A 21,989-nucleotide genomic window follows, 5' to 3' on the forward strand; every position below is an offset into this window, starting at 1 on the left:
GAATCTTCATGAACCAGAGCCTTTACTGTTCAGGTTTTATAAAATGAAGTGAAATAAAAAAATCACTATGACGGTAAAACTCTAAATATTGGTGTAACATTATCTAATCCCATCACTATAGTATTAATACCAGAAACAGTTGCCTTCTCCAGCAATCAAGAGTTTCCAGTAAAAGCCTAATGGTTTACAACATTTAGATCTGCTTCTGTACATTAGTAATTTATTGAAGCCAATTAAATTTATTCACTTCGTCTTCCAAGTGTTTTTCAGACATTTTTATGAGATAATAGGAGACTCAACAATTTGCACTTATATACCAATAAGCACCTTAGTTTAATCTTTTAATTCAGATTTTTTCAGGGGTCCAAGAACAACTCTGCCCATTTGCCCATAACAAGCTCATTTTTCCATCTGGATTCCCAATTTTCAGTCCATCTACCTGAGTAAGAAGGAGCAAGGGAAAAGGCGATGGTCACAATAAACAGGACTGGTGAGTCTTACATGATAAGCAACGTTGAAATGTTACCTGGCTGTGTAACTGCACATTTATTTTCCATTCTTGGATCCCTGCTCAGAATAAATTTTGCTACAAAGCAAGAATTATTTTGGAAAATTATAAATGACCCTAATCAAGGCTGTGATGCTAAAAACTAAAACTTTTTCCCATGTAGCTTTCTCACTTGCCAAAAACAAAGTTCCATATTCCTTGTCACCGCAAGTTGCAGTCATATCACATCACATTCACCCTTCAGCAAGGTCTGCCTAGTTTACCAAGGTTTTTGTTGACTGAATGATATCAGGTAACAAAATGCAGTTATCTTGAAATGCACACCTGTTAGGCAGTCTAAGCATTGTGTGTGCGTATATATATTATTTTTCTCCAAAGATCACAAACTGTCCGAGGCATTTTTCTCTGATAAAGACGACAAGCTGAATGAGGTATCATCAGGCTCTGGAGATGCGTGATTGAAATCCATCTCTTCTAATTCAGGAGGTAAATCTGACAGCAGTGCCTATGTTAAAAAAAAAAATTTTAAATTAGTATTTGGACACATTTTTCAAATTTCATGTTAACTCATTAAGTACTTTGTATAGTAAAGGATCACTTTTTATGATTTTTTCACTGATAATGGTGAAATTCCCAATACTAAAGAAGAAACAGAATGCTATCCAGAAATGATGTAACCACTGTACTATTGCCAGATAACAAGTTTACTGCTTGCAAGCACAGAGGAAAACAGTGATATCTCAGCTATAAAATGAAGACATAAGTAGTGATGGCAAATTACCATATTTCAAAATAGAAACTACCGTATCCTGAGATGCATACAGAGGAGACTATCCAACGGTGAACCTCCCACCATCAGTAGTTGAAGAGGGAAATTAATAATTTCATCTTGGGACACAAGAAAAATGCCTTAATATACTGGCAAGTGACTCCTTTCTACTCCTGCAATGTCTGTTCATCACAGTGATATCTTTTCTATTGTAGTTCTTCCATTAACAGTTACACTTTTCTAGTTTGTATGATATATATTTATTTTAGATTTTCTTTGTACCTTAGAGTGAATACATTCAAGGACAAACTAAAGAAGTTTAGCCACTACATTTTTTTCCTGAATAAAGACATTTTTAGGATGATTATATTTTACAATATATATGCAGACTTGCTAATTGTTTCAGTTACAAGAAATACTACAAACCATACCCTTTGCCCACAAAGAAAAAGAAACTACATATATGGAAGGATTCCCAGAATGTTTTCATGAAATTAGATCTGTTCTATGGTTTATATGCTGTAACAAATGAATAGCTTGACTCTGCACTATTGATTTATAGGTGCGTCAAAAGCAGAAACTATAATTTTTTAAGAAATACTGACAGTTGGCTTATGTAAGATAAATGTCTGAACTTACTGTTTAAATGTGGAGTACTTATTTTTATTGTCAATATTTATATTAAAATAGCACCAGTTGGGATTGGGGCCCCATTGTGCTGGGGTCTATACGAACACAGAAGAGACAATCCCTGCCTTGGAGGGCTTACAGTCTAAAGATTTGCAGACAGGTATTTTCTTGGTGCCTTGATAGCTCCAGATGTAGGTAATAGGTTATAGGTTATGAAGCCTTTGTAGATAACTGGCTCAAATCCATCCTTGAATGGTAATGATTACCTGTCATCGCCAACTGACAACTGCTTGCTGTTTTTACATGTAATAAATTGGTGGCCTCATTCTAGTCCCTAGTGAATGGGTATCGTCTTGATAACTGATACTTGCATCCTTACTGGCAGTCTCTGTAGCAAAGCCAACATTAAATCAGCATGTAGAGATGGTTCCTCCTGAACAAGGCAGACACACATTTGCAGAGCAATATAGAGGAAACTTGCCCTGCTGCTGCCAGTGCTAGTCCTGTTTTGTGAGTAAACTCATCTCAGTTATCAGAACTGCCAATCTGGCACATTTCACAAATGGGAAATGAAAATAAAAAAATAATATTTTAGGATTTACATTTTACTTTAGTAATCGTTTTTTGCAAAGCATATTCTGTTTATAAGATCATTTTTAAGACCACTAGTACTCCTAATCAACTTCTAGGTTACTGTGGATGCAGATTTAAATTAACTAATGTAAGTAATATTTGAGTTTTAAGATTACATGGTTTTCATATCACTTTATATCTGAAGTGATTTAGGAGCTTAAGTCCAATTGAATTTCAAGTGTCAGCCTCTTTTGAGAATAGGACTTAAGCTCCTAAATCACTTCAGATCTTATGAAAATTCTACTAGAAATATAAAGTGATATGAAAACCATGTAATCTTAAAACTCAAATATTACTTACATTAGTTAATTTAAATCTGCATCCACAATAACCTAGAAGCTGAAGTCCCAATCTCAAAAGAGGCTGACACTTGAAATTCAATTGGACTTAAGCTCTTATGAAAATTTTACTCCATATCTTTAATTTCCAGAAGGCAGGTAGGTTGATTCCTTTTTCTGATTGTAAGTTTGACACAAATGTAAATATAAGGGTAACAGATTTAAAACGTGTACATAATTCTCTTTTAATATGCATCCAGATTTTTGCATCCTTCTGAAAGGAACTGTACTGAGTTGCACTGACTTCAAAAGCAGAAATGTCCAATGTTATTTCTAGTATAAAATTCATTTGAAAAATATGATTATTTTAATGCAAAATTTAAAATTTTCAAGTAGGACAATTAATTACTACATTATAATGAATATATAAAAAATGGAATATATAAGACCATCTCTACGGATCTGATCCTACATCATGTGCATAAGCGATATGGGACTGGGCCGTATGTACAACGTCATTAGTAGTTTGCTGTAATTGATGTTTCAGTTTCATAGTTTGTGACATCTCCAGGACTCCAAATTAAGCTTTATTGTACATTGTCAGCTGTGCTCATTCCTTAAATTAAATACTGTAATAAACAAGGAGCATTATTACTTTAAAAGAAGTGATGATTAGAATGTATAAATTTAGCTTCAAAATGTTGCACTATTTTTTAACATCAAAAACTATGTAACAAGAAGAGATATTGGAGATTTGATATTTTTTGTACAGCAGTATTCATTTACTGTATGTGGACAATCCCCACAACTTACAGTTTGTGACTGGAAAGCTGAACAAGCATACACACACTCCTCAATCACTATTCAACCTGTGCACATAAGCCCTGATCCAACAAAGTACCACAGCATGTGCTTAAAGTGAAGTAATGTATTAAAATGTTTTGCTAGATTGGGGCCATAGTTCCACCTAACAAACTGAGGAGGAAAATGGTAAGGTTTTTATGAATGACTAGAAGAAACCGCACTATCTTACTGGCATCACATTATGCATTACCACAGAATACCAGATCCTCAGCGGGTATATGTCTGCATTGACATCCTTGGAGATCACACCAGCTTACATCAGCTGAAGATCTGGCCTTCCGAAAGCTACTTGACACGGTACAAAAATAATGATTCCTCAGAGCAAACTAAGACTAAAGAGAGTAGTTAAGGCACTGGCAGGAATTGATGAGATCTGGTTTTTATTCCTGGCTCTGCCACAGACTTCTTATGTAACCTTGGGCAAGTCACTTATTGGTCTGGGCCTCTGTTCCCTCACTGGAAAATGAAGATAATACTTTCGCTCTCTTATCCTTTGCCTGTATTGTCTGTTTAGACTGCAAGATCTCAGGGGCAGGAACAGTCTTACTGTGGGGATGTCCACACTGCAATTAAACACCCGAGGTTGGCTCAGGTCGTGAGGCTGTAAAATTGCAGGGTAGACATTTGGGTTCAGGTTGGAGCCCGGGCTGCGGGACCCTCCCCCTCACAGAGAGTCCCACGAGTGTTTAATTGCAGTGTAGACATACCCTGTGTGTTCATACAGTGTCTATCACCATAGGGCCCCAATCTGAGTTGGGGCCTGTAAGCACTACCATAATATAAATAAGTAAGAAAATGACAAAAGACAAAGAAAAAAAAAAAGTCTGACATAGTTGCTGCCTACTTCTTAGACTTACCTGCTGCTGTTCTTTATCATCTGATTTGATAGCAAGTATCAAGCTCCTCGTGAATGTCTGTAGTTCAAAATATTTCTGTTTGTGATTCTCCAATTCATTTTCAATGAACCTAACTTCTTCATTCTGAGGGGAAAAAATAGATATAATTCTCCAAATAAGAATTAGTATTGGATAAAATTATGAATCAAATGTACCTATATTCAAATAAAAGGGAATAACAGTGAGTTTCTTATTGTTATGATAAAAGTAAAATAGGGTAAAATCAAATAATTCTAGAGAATAAATATTCCCTGTGAAAGTATCATCATGGAAAAATTCCTCAGGGTTAGCATTGTCTGACCTTATTACTTTGGTTTGATAATTAGGCACTAAGACAGAACAAGGCATTTTTTATGAGGCTTTAGAAATTCACACAATTGGGGCATTCTAACTGGCTGTGAGTGATGTCATACTAGGCCTATAATGCCCAGTAAATGCATAGACCAAACCATTTCTTCTGATCCTATATAAACTCCATTTATTTATTTGGCATATGCAATCGACGATGTTCAAGGCACGAAGACCTCCAGGAAGCGGAGTCATTTTGCATATTAACTCCATGCATAATAGCAATCACACTAGAGACAAAGCATTCAGGGGAATTATTGTACACCTCTAGAGCACTTTTAATAAGCACTGTCTTTTGGTCCCATAGAGGAGAATCTCACCTTTAATATCACCTTAAAGGAAGTTTCTACCTCTCTCCCTAGCAAAGATACTCTTGAAAATGTAAACCAACTGTGTGAGACAGACAGCAGCGAGGCGCCACTATTGCCGCAGGAAGCTTGAAATGGAAAGAGGTGAGGGAAAAATCCCTAAAATTCCCTAATTCCATGGCACCCAGAAACACATATGTTATGTGGAGTCAGCTAAGTTTGTACACCAAAGGATCACCTCAATAACCTTCCTCAAAATCTTAAGGTCAGCCATGTAAATAGTGATGCATTCAAGGTAATCTGTTTTGTTTGGAGAATGGGAAGGAAATTTTTTCAAAGGCCCGGCCAAAATACTAAAGCTTGTCTGCTTCTTAACTTTCTGAGGTTGGGTCTGAGCCAGACACTGCTCATTCAGACAGCTACTGAGCCACAAGTTGGATCCACTATTGCTGCTCCTGGCACCAATCCACCAGCTGCTCCAGGAGAGTACAAGGAGAAGAGCTGGGATCAAACTGGTGCTACACAGAGTGGAGGTCTTGAAGCCTGCCTCTCTTCCGCCATTGTTTGCCTGCCCATAGTTTGGGGATAGTATCGTAGATGTGATCACAGGATATGTGGGTGAGGTATTTATTAGTCCAATCACAGATATTACTTCATCCACCTTGTCTCTCACTGTTTACAGAGACAGTATTAGAGAGGAGTCTATAAACTGTTTTTCCCTACCAACCCTGACTCCTACCCAAGAAAAACCTCTTCTTTATCTGCTTCTGCACTAGTTAGGAGACACCAACCTACCTAATTCAAAAGCCAGAGTACTCATCCCTAACCAATAACCTAGCCCATCATTGGAAGGGACCTGCTCATAATTGCCAAATCATTCCACAGCCGATCTATTGCCACCAATGCCGATACAGGTGATGCCAATGATTCTTTGCACATTTAACTCCCCTTTCCATGCCTCCAATAGCTATTCCTTGGATAAGTGAAATCCAACCTAGGAAAATAGTGGCTGGAAATTTTCATCATCTGATTGCTTAAAATAGCCTATATGAAATGAGCTGGTGGTTTCTCATTCCCAGTTTCCACTATCCACATCACCTCAGATACCACAGTGACAGGCACACTGTAAATACCCAAATAGAAAAGAAAAACCACCACAACTGACATCCTCATTAACAGGCTCAACAAAACAGCAGTGTACTAGTCTCTTTCTCTCAAGATGGTCCCTTCATGTCAGATTTGTGGCATACTGGTAAGGGAGTGTGGGGAAGCATTGACAGTGCCAACACGGTAGATAAACAAGAGGGCTTCAGCCAGGCATTTCTCAGCCATTCTATAAACAATGAACAACATATATTATTGGATTTACAAAGCACAAGTTTCATATCTAGATGGCAAATCTTTTAAATCAAAAGTTCAGATTTAACTTCAGGTTCAGTAAGTACTTCAGCTAATTCCCACATACACCTTACTAGACTTACTGCACTGTATATATTCTAAGTTAATTTCTTGAACATAAAAATATAATTTCCCCATGGTATTTCCCTTTGCAAAGATCAGGTTATGTGAAGATTATATGTAGTTAACTACCTGTGTTCTGTTTAGATTTTCAAGATTAAGAAAATGGTGTGTCTGCAAAAGGTGTCCAAATGATGGCGCTGAACACCAGTTTTCCACAGGATAACAACAGATAGCAATATGCACAAACTACATCACAGCCAGTGCAAGATTTCTCCCATACATAGTCTTCAGCCCTCCTTGCCACATGTGCCTCAATTCTGTTCTGGAAGACTCAGTTTTAGGGATGAGAGGGGAATTTGGTCTCCATGCCAATTTAGCATTTTCTTTTTGCTGTGACTCCCAAGAGATTGTCAGCTTTTGGTAGCAGTTTTTGGGATATAGATTCACGTCTGCTAGAAACTGAACTGAGAACATCAAATTATTTTGCAACCATGTTTTTCTCTTCCTACATTTATTCATTGCCTAGCTAAGAATTTCTGAATGCAAAGTTAATAATACTCCACACATACACACAAAGTGCTTTCACGGTTATGCTGTTCATTAAACTCCTGGGAGAAATATGTATAAAACTTCACAATATAGAGCACCTAGAAATAAAGAATTAATAATTAGCACTAGGAAGCTTGAATGCTAGTGCCATAATAGTGATGTTACAAAGTAATTCTTTCAACAAACATTGGACTTAACATTCCATTAAAATAAACACAGCAAAACATTATTATTTCAGTTAACATTACATGTTCTTTTCTTTGAAAAAAATTTAAGCCTTCCTAAATTAAAGGAGTGTAGGTAAACTGCATACACTATATATTTCAACAACCAGACATGATTGTGTTTTTCTTATTGGATGGATAAAATGCAAATCAGAACTCAAAGTGGCTCTTTTTGATCTAATAATTTTTGAAGGCATATCCTAGTTATTTGGCTCAAACTGTAAATTAATTTGAAAAATCATCTTCTGTGAATGTATAAATGTGCATGTTTGCAGATTTGAGATGTGGAATTGTAGTTTGCTACAGATACCAGAATTTGTAGCTGTTTTGTACATTCCTCCTGTGCATAACTTATGATGAACAAATTATAAAGTACAACTATTCTAACAGCAAGAAATTAAGGAAATTGTGTTAGCACGATTTTATTTTTCCCTTTATTATTCAATATAAAAAGCCAAATTTCAAAATCATTTAAAATTAGGTCCACACATCTGTTCACATGATCATTTGGGCCTGCAATGATGCATATAAACCAATTCCTACAGAAACTTTCAGGTTTTCATGGTAACAAATGATTGCATGTGCAAATTTAGAAGTCTAGTTAAAAGGCATCTGAAAACTTTGCCAAAAGAGTGTGCAAAAAAGTTCTGCAGAATAGGCATTCATTTATTTTATTGTATTATTTTAAAAACCTGTGAGACTTAATAGTATGTTCTGGACATGAACGTTTTGCATACAGATTTGTTACAGACTGGCTATCATTTCACATTAATAAAACCTGTATTTCAGTTAAGCTTAAGTGATAACCAATTTCCCGTCTATGCCTAACAAGCAGGGATGAATTTTCAGCAGACCCAATCGTGGTTGATGTAGCTATTTTTGTGTACAAAACACATTTTCCATGAACAAAATGGACAGTTAAACATGCATTTGCCATTATGCAAGCCCTAATGCAACTGACAAACATTGTGAGCTGACTTTTAGAGGCTTGCCAAAGAGTTGGTCCTAACAATACATTTAATATAGTAGCTTAAAGAAAATATTCTCTTTTGGTAGGAAAATCAGCTTACTGGGATTTGTTACTGATGAAAGCTTGCAAGTCAGCTATTTACTCAGGGCTTTGGTCCAGTAAAAGCTAGCATGCATATTTATGCAGAGAACATGTGACCATGAAGACTAATAGTTTATGTCAAAACGTAATAAAAACAAACAAGATTCTGTAGGGCATGCTGTCACAACAAGCCATTCAGTTCAGTGACAAGTGACATTAAGAAAAGGTCATTCGCCATCCATATTCATCCTGCATTGCCCTTACCCGGAACACACTGCCCAGAGGATTCATTTTTGTGCCCCAAAGGGTATAGTCTGTTTTACTTTTTAAAATAATTTATTGTTTTAGAAACAGGTTCTATTCTAATAAAATCTGTATATTTTACAAACAAGGAAGTTACAAATTTGTCAGTTTCACACAGAAAACACAAAGCATAAAATGAAGCCATATAATAAAAGTATAACCTTTACAATTTTGGCAGAAGATCCTGAATGTCAGGGTATCCAGCATTTTTTTCATGTTCCTATTTCAAAGACAACTCTATATAGTCATTTTATAACCAGAATGGGCAGCAATGTTGTTATACTGTGGTCTACATTATTAAAGCCATTGCTTTCTCGGACCTGCCTGCTTTATTAGAGGACTCTAGCTGCTTTGTTGCCTCCCAATTCTGGCAGTATTAGGCTATATATTTAAAATAAAGCCCAAAAGAACAGACTCCTAGCACAAAGAAAGTTTGTATTTGATGAAAACGCAGATTTCTCTTAAAAAGATAAATGAAAAAGATGGTGTGTTTTAAATGCTAAATAAATTGCCTTGGTGTGAGACACCCACTGGAAGCTGCTAGAATCATAGTAATTTAGCTGCTATGAAGGACTGATGCTGCTGTTTCTTTCTGTATTCCTTTCATTTTGCAGAAACAAGGATCCAGTGGCTAAGAACCCACAAATAGATGATCGAGCTACTATCACGGCCTGAATGCGGAACAGAGGCCTTCTTGTGGTTGGGGTGAATTCCACCCTTCCATGCTCCTCCCTGCAAAAAACCTGTTTGAGCTTTCTGTGTAAAGGGAACGTCTCTCTCAGCATTACAAGATCTCAATCACTTACCTTATAATCCAAAAGAGAGCTCATCTGATCCACTTCGGAATTACTAATCATATCACTTTCTTCATCATCTATAATTTCAATTTTCTGAAACAGAAGTGAAAGGTATTTCATTCAGAAAACTAAATTCTTGAATTTCTAGCTTACTAATAGAAGTCTCTACGTTACTCTACTATTAGACCTAAGAAACAATAATTGCACCTCTCAAATTATAATGGAAGGAAGAGTCCTAAGTGTATTTCTTTTGCCTATTTACAAATTATTTTGAATTTCTGAGTACCCATTAGATGGCGATCATGCACTCTGTTCATATGCAAAGCTCCAGGGAGGAAGCTACCTGAGGCAGTGTACACTCAAAGTTAGGACAATGTTGCCATGGTGACTCACTTTGTTTACTGTGGAGGAGCTAGCTGCTGCCATATTTTTGTTGATTAAATTGCATACTGCATTCTCCTTGCACCCTGCACAGGTGGCCTTGGGGGAAAATTTATTTCTTCCACAGACTCTTTGTGGGAGATGTCATACCAGCCATGTGGAATGTTTATTCCTCTAGAATCAGAAGGCAAGAGACACTATGATGAATGACTGCAAACCAAGGGATTTCCTACTGGCAAGTCTTGCCTGGTTTAATTCTTGCCCTTCTATAGTAAAATCTCTCTTTTTTAAAAAATGGTTCCTTGTCTAGTCTGTTTTAGGACTTTGGCAACAATATTGTGATAGCTCCAGGAATTGACCCAGTCTTTTTTGAGTAAAATGATCTGACAGGGATGAGACTCAAATTTCCTATGCCTCTTCTCCCTCTTCCAGCACCATTAGAAACAGAGAAATTAGTGGTAGGAAATTAGGGAGTTCAATTATATATTGTGAACGAAAAATACATTTGTCTCCACCTGTTGAAACTCTGAGTCTAGATGTATGGAGACTAAGAGAAGGGTCATCATCCAAGAGGAAGAACATCCTCCTTTTGTAAACATTCTAAGACAATAAACCTCTGTTAAGGTAAAGACAGGTTGAGAGTACATATAAGTGATTTATGGGTAGAGTCCAACTTGTGGGCAGACGGAGGTGTGTAGGTGAAGGGATTCCTTCCTGGACACCATATGATGTTTCCAGTGAAGGTATAAAGGGGACATGAGGACAGTAGGGAGATTTTGAGGGGATAGCAAATAGGGGGATTCCCCCTTCATTTCCTGCAGAAGTCTGCATTAGAAGAACTCCAGGCCTGATCATAGCAGTCCCTTCCAATGCTCCACCTCCCATAAGCATTTGGGGGCTTGCTGGGGCCCCCTAACATCTACTGCAGGTACTGGCATGTTCTTTGGGGCCAACCAACTCCTCCCACAACAAATCTCAGGAGACAGGTTCAGGTTCTAACAAGCTAAACTTGTTGTCCGATGAGCCTACATTGGATCTTCAGCCTTCTGAGGAGCCTCTATTGGTTCATCAGGGGGCTGGCTGACTTAATTCCCCCCCCCCCCCCCAACAGATCCTGATTACTATCTGAGCTCTAACCATCAATCCTGAAGCCAATATTCCTTGGTTTGTGGAATTCAGATTTGGGGAGGAGCAGGAAAGCTAAAATCCAGTTTATGACAGAAACTCAATTGTGACTAGGGTGACCAGATGTCCTGATTTTATAGGGACAGTCCCGATTTTTGGGTCTCTCTCTTATATAGGCTCCTATTACCCCCCAGCCCCTGTCCCGATTTTTCACACTTGCTGTCTGGTCACCCTAATTGTGACTTAACTATGGAGATCTCACACATCACTGATTCTAAGGTATTTAAATTTTACCATAAAAATTAACACATTTTCCCTAAATTCTATAACCTACTGCCCTTTTTATGTGTTTATTTTTATACCCTAATCATTTGAAAATGATCTAATTTAAACACTGTTCTATTAAACAGCAATAAAATTGGTTAAATTTATTATACCTTAGCTCACAGAGATTAAATACTGATTGAAACAGTAGAATAAAAGCCTGCCCTACACCATTATCTTCCTCACTGATCGCACCACCTTCAAAAGCCGAGAAATATACAGATTCAGTAATTTCAGTTTGCAGTTTATCTCCTTGATTTATTGGCAAGAATGCCAGCCTCCTATCACAAACTGATTTATATTCATTCCATCTGCTGGAAATCTAATTTAAATATGAATAAAAATAAAAACTACCTCATGGGCACTGTAAAAACCTATAAACGTGACATGCTTTGTTCTGTCATAACACACTTTCAATATCATTCTTCTCACCTCACTGAGTTTTTTCTCAAAAATATAACACATTGGAAAATACCACATAAGTGCTAAATACTGTCAAAATAAACATTTTTCAACATGAAATATGGTAGCAATACTGTATTGTGATTGAAAGAATTTATGTTTAACACAGGATTAACACTGGCCTTTTACATTCTTAATTAGATCTATGTTTGAAAAGTGTAAATCCCCCAATTTTTCACAGAATTAAAGGAAAAACACTCAGACAAAAATCTTACTACTTGACAGAATTAAAAATAAATTGATAGTAAAAGTATATGAACCAAATTCATCAACAGCAGAAGTAAGGCTACCTCAGTGTAGTCAATGGAGTTGTACCTAATTACTCAATGGTGAATTTGTCCCTATATTGTCATGCAGTACACACTGGGCTTTCCAAGACACAAAATTATTAAACACATTATAGTGAGGCATGTACCGAGGACACTGGGGCATCTGGTCTCTGAGGTTCACAGAACATCTCAGGCTAGCTGTAACCAAATAAGGCATCAGTACTCGGAGGAGCTCCGTATGGCACCTCTGCAACCACACAGAAGTTCCTTGCTGGCTCAGGGCCTAACCATTCAACCTGAATTTAATTGTTTCAGGCCTAGCTAGTACACCAGAACTAAGCAGGACAAAACACTGTTTCGGCACTTCCACATGTCCCTATACACAGAGCATAACTCTACTGAAGCGACAATGTTCCAGAGCTGAGTAGAGTGGAAGAATTACTCAGGACTTCGGAGATGAGAAAGACTAGAATGTAGTAATGCAGTTACACTAAGTAGCCTCCTAAAACACAAGATTTCTACTCATTAAATTATATGGAAAATATTTTTAATTTTTTGATTGAATATGCACAATTCTATCAATAACTGCTTATTTTTAGTATTCAAGTTATAAAACAGGGTTCTTTTTAACGACATGAAACTGAAATCTTCACTAACTTAGAAATACTGCCTTTGGAAGACAGTTTATACAGTAATAATTAAGAAGGTCTAATTGGTAGGATATGGAAAGTGTACATACCACATTATCTGCAGATAATGTATTTTGGTCCTCTTCTTTGTGACCAATTTCTTCATTTTGAATAACTTCACTGGTTTCTTCTGCAGAAATAAATGAGCTATTATATCTTTCTCGGAGTTCTAGCTTTAGTACCCTAATGCCCTTTTTATGGAATTCCTTTAAGATATATTTATGTGGTGATGTCTTCTTTGACTTCTAAGCCAAAGTTTATTTGTAATTAAGAAGATTGCATATAATTAATGTTTGACACAAACATTTCAAATCACATTTATACCAATCACTGCCTAAGACAGACAGACATTATTCTTGTCAGTTACTCTCCTACATTATACACCAATTTCTCACTGCTCATAGCTTCAGGCTTGGGTTTTGAAAGGAGCTTAAGGGAGTCTGGCACCCAACACCCACTGAATTTCAACAGGAGTTGGGTGTCAAACTCCCTAAAATCCCAGCCTAAAAGATTAGGGTACATATATGTGTGGGTTTGTCTGTCTGTGTATCTCACTCACATGCATGCATACACCCCCATATTGGTGCACTGGAACCACTAAGCCCTGGTCTACACTACAAAATTATTTCGGTATAACTACATCGCTCAGGGGTGTGAATAATCCACACCCCTGAACAATGTAGTTATACCAACCTAAGCAGTGGTGTAGAAAGCGTTATGTCAGTGGAAGAGCTTCTCCCACCAACATAGCTACTGCCTCTCACGGAGGTGGAGATATTAAGCTGATGGGAGGGCTCTCTCCTGTCACCTTAGAATGTCTTCACCAGAAGCACTACAGCAGTGCAGCTGTGCCACCGCAAGTTTGTAGTGTAGACCTGCCCTGAAATTAATCCTGAAAACTGAAAAAAACAATATAGTGGGATCAGGATTTGGCCATACTGAAATCAGTGACAATACTCTCATTTATTTACTTAATCTCATTTTTGACCTATGCTATTTATTTCCTCTCCACAGGGTTTCCCTCACACAAGGAGTACAGAATCTCCCCTCCCGCTTTTTTTCCCCCCAAAGGTCCCCATTGTTCTAATCTAACACTGGGAATTTATATAGGCAGAGTTACATCTCTCAGAAGTGTGAAAAATCCACACCCCGGAGAGACATAGCTATGCCGACCTAACCCCCAGTGTAGACAGTGCTAGGTCAACAGAAGAATTCTTCCATCAACCTAGCTACCATGTCTTGGATTACCTATGCCAATGGCAGAACCCATGTGCCACTGCAGCGGTTTAAGTGTAGACATACCCTAAAACATTCTGCAGTTTGATTCTGTCCTCCTACACTTTTGATATCTTTCCAATTTTAACATCATCTACAAATCTAATCCTGGTTGAATTTACATCAAAGAATCTCTTGAAAAAGACATTAAATGGTGCTTCTTTGTTTTGTTTAGTTGGGGCTTGTCTACACTTAGAATGTTGCAGCAGCACTTCAATGAAGATGTTACTTATGCTGACGGGAGGGGTTTTCCTGTCGGCGTAGGTAATCCACCCCCCTGAGAGGCGGTAACTAGGTCGATGGGCGATTCTCCTGTCAACCCAGCGCTGCCTACACCCGGAGTTAGGCTGGTTTAACTGCATCGCTCATGGGTGTGGATTTTTCACATCCCTGAGCAAAGTAGTTATACCAACCTAATTTCTTAGTGTAGACCAGGGCTTGGTCCCAGTATCTCCAGAAATTCAAAGAGAATCCTGGCCAAGGCTATCACTAACAGGAAGGGCCACTGAATGAAGACTGACAGTTGCTTCAGCAATGTGATTAAAGAATCTCTTCCAACTACCTGGTAGTTTTCAACAATGCAGCGATCCACGGATTCCAGACTGAGAAACCACTGCAACAGATATTGATCTGAGGTTTCATGTTGTAATGCAATGACTGTATGCCTACATGTGTTTTAATGCTGGGAAATAATGTTATAGAAAAGGGGAAAGAGCCTAACTCATTAAACTACATAAGCAAAGCTACAGATTCAAGTACAGGAAATGTCATCTATAAGAGAAGGAACAATTTCTAGCTTTGTAATTATACCAAGCCACTTTCATCAAACACAGGATGTTAAAAACATAGGTCATATAAGTTAGCCTTTGATAGTTGCACAGGTTATTAATTAAGCAAATAGCTTAGTATATTTCAGAAAAGGATTAGACGTTAATATAAAACAAGAACAAACATCTGCAACAGTAATATTTAGAACAAAATTAGAAAGGTTATCAATCAATCACACTTCAGGGCACAAGCCAATTTCCAGCAATTCCACAATATCAGAAAGAAATCCTACCAACTGTTTTTATATTGTATACCGAGGTGTATTAGCAGGATTTCTTGCCTTTCTTGGTGGCATCTGGCTTGACTATTTTTAAACAGAACAGCTGATTGGATGGCTCCTTGGTTTGTACCTGCATGGCAATCCCTATATTCCCAGTTAATTCATACTGCTCTAATTGCAGAGACATACATTCACAGTAACTATGAATCTGTGCAAGGCAGCCGCTTCAGTTCAGGAAGCCGCATAGCTCCTTTGGGGCCCTGAATCACCCCAGGGTCATTGTGGAAAACAAGGGAGACATCTGTATTATTTTATATGAATAGGATATGTATCTCAGTTTTACCAGTTGGATATTTAATTGGCTCACAGACTTTTGTTGTTTGAACTCACTTCTCTGACTGCAATGTAGCATTAATGTTTTGTTTTGATGAAGCTGTTTTGTGTCATTTCAATCGCCTGCTTGTCACAGGCTTCTGGAGAAAGTTCTTGCAGGTGCTGAAAGCAGTTGAGCCTGTCAATTTACCACTGGTGGTAAACAGTTGGGCTGCAGTCCAGAGATCTAGTCTAAGGGTGGTAGGACCAAGTGGTTCCACCCAGAGAAGGGTGAAGGAAGCAAAAGCTGTCACCAGAGGGGTGCACATGAGGGGGGACTGAAAAAGGCTCTAAAGCGTAGCTTGCCCTGTAATCTCAACAGTCACCATTTGCTTAGTTTGACCAGTGAATCCAAATTTCCAGCATGAAGAACCAGTTCTTCAATTAGTGTAAATTGGCACAGCTCACTGACCTCAGAGCTGCACCAATTTACACCTAATGTGGATATAACTAACGTAGTATGGACAAAAGTGCCAGTTAATGTTACTAGTGAACCCTAACATTTTCCATTTTCTGATTTTGATAAAGTATATACCCTTAATTTTGCATCAAGTTATGGTTTTGATTTTTGTTTTTTCATCAGCTACTTTTAAAGAGGAGCAGCCCTCACCAGCTTCATTCCACTTATTTCACTTACCTAGTTAGTTCTTTTACTTCTGGGGGAATTTTGAACCATTGCACGTGCGCCCAATTCATGTGCCACGCATATATTATTTTTTTTGGGCAGAAAATAGCTTCTCTAGAAAGTTACTGAAGTTCTGCCTTTTGCCCACTAGAGGGCGCTATGGTGCTAGCCCAGAGCAGCCTCAGCAGAAAATAACTTCGGCTTGAAAGTTGATGCAGTTTGTGGCCTTTTTCCTACCAGAGGGCACTGTGGCGCTGGAACAGAGCCACCACTCCTGGCTAGCTAAAGAAGAGAAAGACCCTGTAGTGCCTTCTTCACAGCACAGGGGTGAGGGAGGTGCAGGGCCACATGGGGATTGGGGGAGGGGGTGCCGGGCCACATGGGGATGGGGGGAGTGGCGGGACACATTTGGGCAGGGGGTTCAAAGACACATGGGGGTGCAGGGACACAGAGACGGGGCAGATGTGCCTGACTGAATCGGAAAGGCTAGGGGTCAGCCAGGATCTGCATGGGGGACACTCCCTAACAAACCCTCCCTGCCCCCCCCCCCAAAATCTGTTCCATACTTTTCCCACCCATAACCAACAACCCCAAGTTCACACCCAGGCTCCTTCCCAGCAATTACACTTCCCTCTCCCTCAGCTCCTCTGTTACCCCTGACTCCCCCAAGCCTTTGCACGGCTTCTGAGCAGTGCAGGAAATATAGTTCTGTATTGTAGTTTAAATGAATTATTACTCAGAGTTCTGTATTAATATGCCTAGTAAGGAATCTATTTGTCAAAAAACATTTCCTGAATCTTTTTTGTGGTCTCTATTGTTATAGACATACTTGCTGATGGGTATTTTGAAATAAATGACCAAAAATAACAAACTGGTGTGATTATATGGTGTTATTTTGGCAAATAAAATATGCAGAATATTAAAATATTGTGTGCAGAATTTTTAATTTTTTGGTGCAGAATTCCCCCAGGAGTAGTTCTTTTCAACTCTCTGAATGTCCTTTTGGAACCTATAGTTGTATTTTCCAAAGAAGTTAAAAGGGTGATTACACAGTTCTGACAAAACAGCTGCTGTGTGTAATTCTGGACTACTTATCTTCTCCAGGAGTGTCAGCTCTTTTTTCAAACCCTCATTGATATAATTAGCCTCTCTCTCTCCTCTCATAAAGTCTTTATTATGGGTTTAGCAGACTGGAGACTCAAAGCTAAGTGACAGTCAGTGCCAATAGAAGAAATAATGTCTGCAACCCAATAATAAAACTGAAATAATCATTTTGGCATACAAATAGATTCCAGTTTTAAGGATTATCAGAGTCAAAGTCCACTACTATATCTAAGGTTTTAGTTGCAATTTAGTCCAACAGCTTTTCCACAGACTTGGGGAGGGTCTAATAAAATAGTTTACTTATTCTTAATGAATCCATTTTAATTTTCCATAAAGGTTCTCTTTACTGCCTCCTAACCTATTTTGAACTACTTTCTGGTTTGTGGCTGGTAGGAAAATAATCTTTATGTTGAATATAAAAATCTCTCATTTTTGTTACTAAGGAAATCCTGTGTTTGTCCATAGCTCCATAAGCTTTATTATAATCATATTCTCCTTGCCCGGATCCCTTACAGCTCTGTGTTCAGCTTCAAAAGGCCTAGCTCAATAAATATTGAGTCATCCTTCACTTTAAATGGCATAACATTCACTTTTTTTCTTTTAAATAAACATCCTACTGGACCAGTTCCTTCTCCCTCAGGCAAGTTAAGGATTCTCGTACTTTGGCATCTTCCTTGGATTTCAATCAGTTCTACCCAATTCTGTATCATCTTATTCTATTTATAGTTGAATTTGACAAAGACATCACAAGTTTGTTCCCAACAGTTCTCAATGTCTCTAACTCTTTCCTCTATACCATTCAAACAAATTGACAAGATCATATGTGGCATACAAAACTGCAACAGTGTGCACTAAAACAGACTTCCTTTTAGTTTAGCGAGCCCAGGGTTTATTGATCACTTCTAATCAGAAGCGCTGGGAGCAATTAGTTCAACTTTTGAAGCCAGTGAAACGTGCAAAGGTGGCAGTTCATCTCCTTTAGGGCCCAGAGTTTTAATTTAAAAAAGTGACACAGAAGACTGGGTTTGGTCATTCTATTCTGTGAGACAGAGCAAATGAGTTGATCGTCTAATTCCCATTTAACACTCAAACTCATGAAATTGCAGGGGTGGGAAAACAAATTCACACACACACACACACACACACACACACACACACACACACACACTCTTTAGGTGCCCTCTAAACAGCCCAGTGCTACTGACTTTACTGCCTAATTCTCTGCATTGTTACCAGGCTGTTTAAAGAGGCTTTAATACTATTGTAGGTATGTTTGGACAGGACCTGTTTTGGTTGTGTTGTAACTCTAGTTAAACAACATGATTGTGTATTTGAGTTGATCTAGAGCAGGTATTCTCAACCTACTTGCAGCCCAATCAGCACACAGCTGTGGCCCATGTGACATTCTCAGGGCCGTAACTAGGGCGGAGCGGGAGCGGCACCCGCCCCAGGCACAGAGTCAGCAGGAGGGGAGTGCAAAAATGGGGCAGTGCAGGATTAGGCCCAGCGTCAGCCCCCTCCCTCAGGATTGGGCCCAGCAGCATTGGCAGGAGGCCCCCCAGACTCTGCAAGATTGCAGGTCCATTGACCCCCAGCTAGAGTAGGCTCCCCAGCACTAGGACCACAGTGGCAGGCGGGGAGGGCGGGCTGGGCAGTGGAGCTACTGCTGAGGTAGGAGACCAGCCTGCACAGAGAGGAGGATGCAGAGGGGTAGGACCGCGGGGAGGGGGGTGCAGCCGGTGCATGGGGGACAGACTCTAGGTTGGGGACTGCTGGCTGGGGGCAGTCCCTGGATGGGGGGCTAGATACTAGGGCACAGTCCCTGAATGGGAAGGTTGAGTGCTGGGGGGCTGTCCTTGAGGGGGCTGGGTGGGGAACTGGATGAAGGAGGGGACAGTCCCTGGGAGCGGGGGAGCGGTCAGCACTCAGCACTGGACAAGGCACTCTGTCTCTGCAGGGCAGGCACGTGTGCCAGCCAAGTGTTGGGTGGTGGTGGGGGGGGTCTGGATGCTGGGGGTACAGTTCCAGCTGGGTTGGGTGATGGGGGGCAGTCCCTGGCTGGGGGTTCAATGTGGGGAGGGGCTGGGGGGCAGTCCCTAGATGGGGGGGCTGGGCGCATGGGGAGAAGTCCCTGGCTGGGGGGGGCGCCATCTTTGCAGGCAGGCTCCGCAGCTGTGCTGCCAGCAGCAGCGAGGAAGGGAGGGTGGCAATACACCATACCATGCCACGCTTACAGTAAATTAATTCATTTTAACAGTTAATGTTTTGACTTATTTTGCTAATTTAAAATGCTCTTGGTAAACATTTGCCAGTGTTGAAATGAAAGGTACTATATCAGTTTGAATCATACTGCTGTCATTAACAAATACTAAACCTTATTTTATTTTTTTTAGATCTACTAGTAGTATATATATATTGTGTGGATGTGGCCCACATAACACACAGAGAGCTGCATATGCGGCCCACAATGGTAAATAGGTTGAGAACCACTGATCAAGAGGAACTGACAGGTCTACTTATTTTAGTGTTTTAGAAAATAAATTGTTAAAGAGTGCTCAGAGCGCTGAATGGGTGCTCTTATTACAGTTTGTATAAATCTACATAATAGCTCAAAAACTTGCCTCCGCCACCTTGGCAAGGACAATGCCAAATGACTGTAATTTTAAAAATACTAGTTTGAGTTTCAGAAAGCTGTTCATTTCCTAGGTAAAAAAAGCAACTGTTTCAAACACTTCAGAATGTACACACCAGAGAGGGATGAAAAGCACACAAATTGCAAAATATAATTAACAAAACAGTGCAATTGCAGTTTCAAATACCTTGTGAACTTCCTTCAGATAAGCAGATTGATACTTCATCATTCCTATCATTATCATCTCCCACTTCAGTAGCAGTTTCCTCTCCTGGAGTAAGTGCTGATTTAGCACCAGATTCAGGACGGTCACAGAAATCAGCAGGGCCTCCTCTAGGGGGTGGGACTTCAATCCCCATTAAACGATATTTTCGTCTTCGATTCCCAATCCAAGTCTTACAGAGAGAAATACAAATGGATGATATCAGAAATAGTAACAAAAGTCACAGTCCTAAAACCATGTGTAATGAACATTTCTGTGTGACAGGGAGAGGGCAAGATCCTTGGCCCAATTTTCCCTGCTTTACCACATGCCAGTGGAACAAAGCAGCCCAAAATATAGTGGAGCTGGCCACCTTGGGATTTCCCACAGCATATTGTAAATCCTCCAGTGGTATAGCTCTATCTCATTCCCCTCCACAAAGAGGACATAGCCAGAGAAAACTGGGCAGAGCCAGAGCACCACTATGCTTTGGCTTTCCACTGTTGTAAAAATAGCCTTTAGGAGGAGTTGTCAGTGAAACTGCCCAGGGAGGTTGTGGAATCTCTATCATTGGAGATTTTAAAGAGCAGGTTAGATAAACACCTCTCAGGGATGGTCTAGATCAGGGGTGGGCAAACTACGGCCTGGAGGCCGCATCTGGCCCTTCAGACATTTTAATCTGGCCCTCAAACTCCTGCTGGGGAGCGGGCTCCGGGGCTTGCCCCGCTCCATGTGTGCCGTGGCTTCCCACGGCTCCCAGAAGCAGCAGCATGTCCCCTCTCTGGCTCCTATGCACAGAAGCAGCCAGGGGGCTCTGCACGGTACCCCTGCCTCAAGCGCTGCTCCTGCAGCTCCTATTGCCCAGCAACCGTGGCCAAAGGGAGCTGCAGGGGCGGCGCCTGCGGATGGGGCTGTGCGCAGAGCCGCGCCTGCATGTAGGAGCCGGAGGGGGACATGCCACTGCTTCTGGGAGCTGCTTGAGGTAAGTGCCGCCCTGAGCCTGCACCCCTGACACCCTCCAGCGCCCCAACCCTCTGCCCCAGCCCTGATCCCCCTCCCACCCCCCAAACCCCTCGCTCCCACCCTCCTGCACCCCAGAGCCTGCACCCCCAGCCAGAGCCCTCACTCCCCCACCTGCACCTCAACCCCCTGCCCCAGCCCAGAGCCCCCCCCCGTACCCTGAACTCATTTCTGGCCCCACCCCAGAGCTTGCACCCCCAGCCAGAGCCCTCACTCCCTCCACATCCCAACCCCCAATTTTGTGAGCATTCATGGCCCGCCATACAATTTCCATACCCAGATGTGGCCCTCGGGTCAAAAAGTTTGCCCACCCCAGTCTAGATAATACTTAGTCCTGCCTTGAGTGCAGGGGACTGAACTAGATGACCTCTCAAGGTCCCTTCGAGTCCTATGATTCTGTGTGTGTTGAGAGCAACCTTTAGGCCACTCCAAACTATGCAGGAACCTGGACAGTCTCAGGGTCAAGTAATCTTAAAGGTGACTTAAAATCAGACAACACAACTTTACATTCCTTTCACATAATCCAAGCCCTGGTCTACACTACAGGGTTAGGTTGAATTTAGCCGCGTTAGGTCGATTTTATATATTTTATATAGAGCTACACAAGCAACTCCATTCTGTCGACCTAAAAGGCTCTTAAAATCGATTGCTGTACTCCTCCCCAGCGAGGGGAGTAGCGCTACAATCGACCTTGCTGGGTCGAATTTGGGGTAGTGCGGATGCAAATCAACGTTATTGGCCTCTGGGAGCTATCCCAGAGTGCTCCAATGTGACCGCTCTGGACAGCACTTTCAATTCCAATGCACTAGCTACATACACAGGAAAGGCCCCGGGAACTTTTG

General features: G+C 40.4%; 1 protein-coding gene across 1 annotated transcript in view; it reads right to left on the reverse strand.

Annotated features, from left to right (window-relative positions):
• Window positions 1–668: 668 nt before the first annotated feature.
• The window catches only part of HDX (highly divergent homeobox), a 97,319-nt gene continuing 75,998 nt past the window's right edge, over window positions 669–21,989 (reverse strand). Inside the window, exons 7-11 of the mRNA XM_065411143.1 lie at window positions 20,113–20,320; window positions 12,920–12,999; window positions 9,629–9,712; window positions 4,540–4,662; window positions 669–1,013 (exon numbers count right to left, since the gene is read on the reverse strand). Of these exons, the coding sequence (XP_065267215.1) occupies window positions 888–1,013; window positions 4,540–4,662; window positions 9,629–9,712; window positions 12,920–12,999; window positions 20,113–20,320 (621 nt within the window). The 3' untranslated portion in view covers window positions 669–887. The remainder of the gene's footprint in view (window positions 1,014–4,539; window positions 4,663–9,628; window positions 9,713–12,919; window positions 13,000–20,112; window positions 20,321–21,989) is intronic.

This window comes from Emys orbicularis, chromosome 9 (assembly GCF_028017835.1).
Source record: "Emys orbicularis isolate rEmyOrb1 chromosome 9, rEmyOrb1.hap1, whole genome shotgun sequence".
Taxonomy (NCBI): domain Eukaryota; kingdom Metazoa; phylum Chordata; order Testudines; family Emydidae; genus Emys; species Emys orbicularis.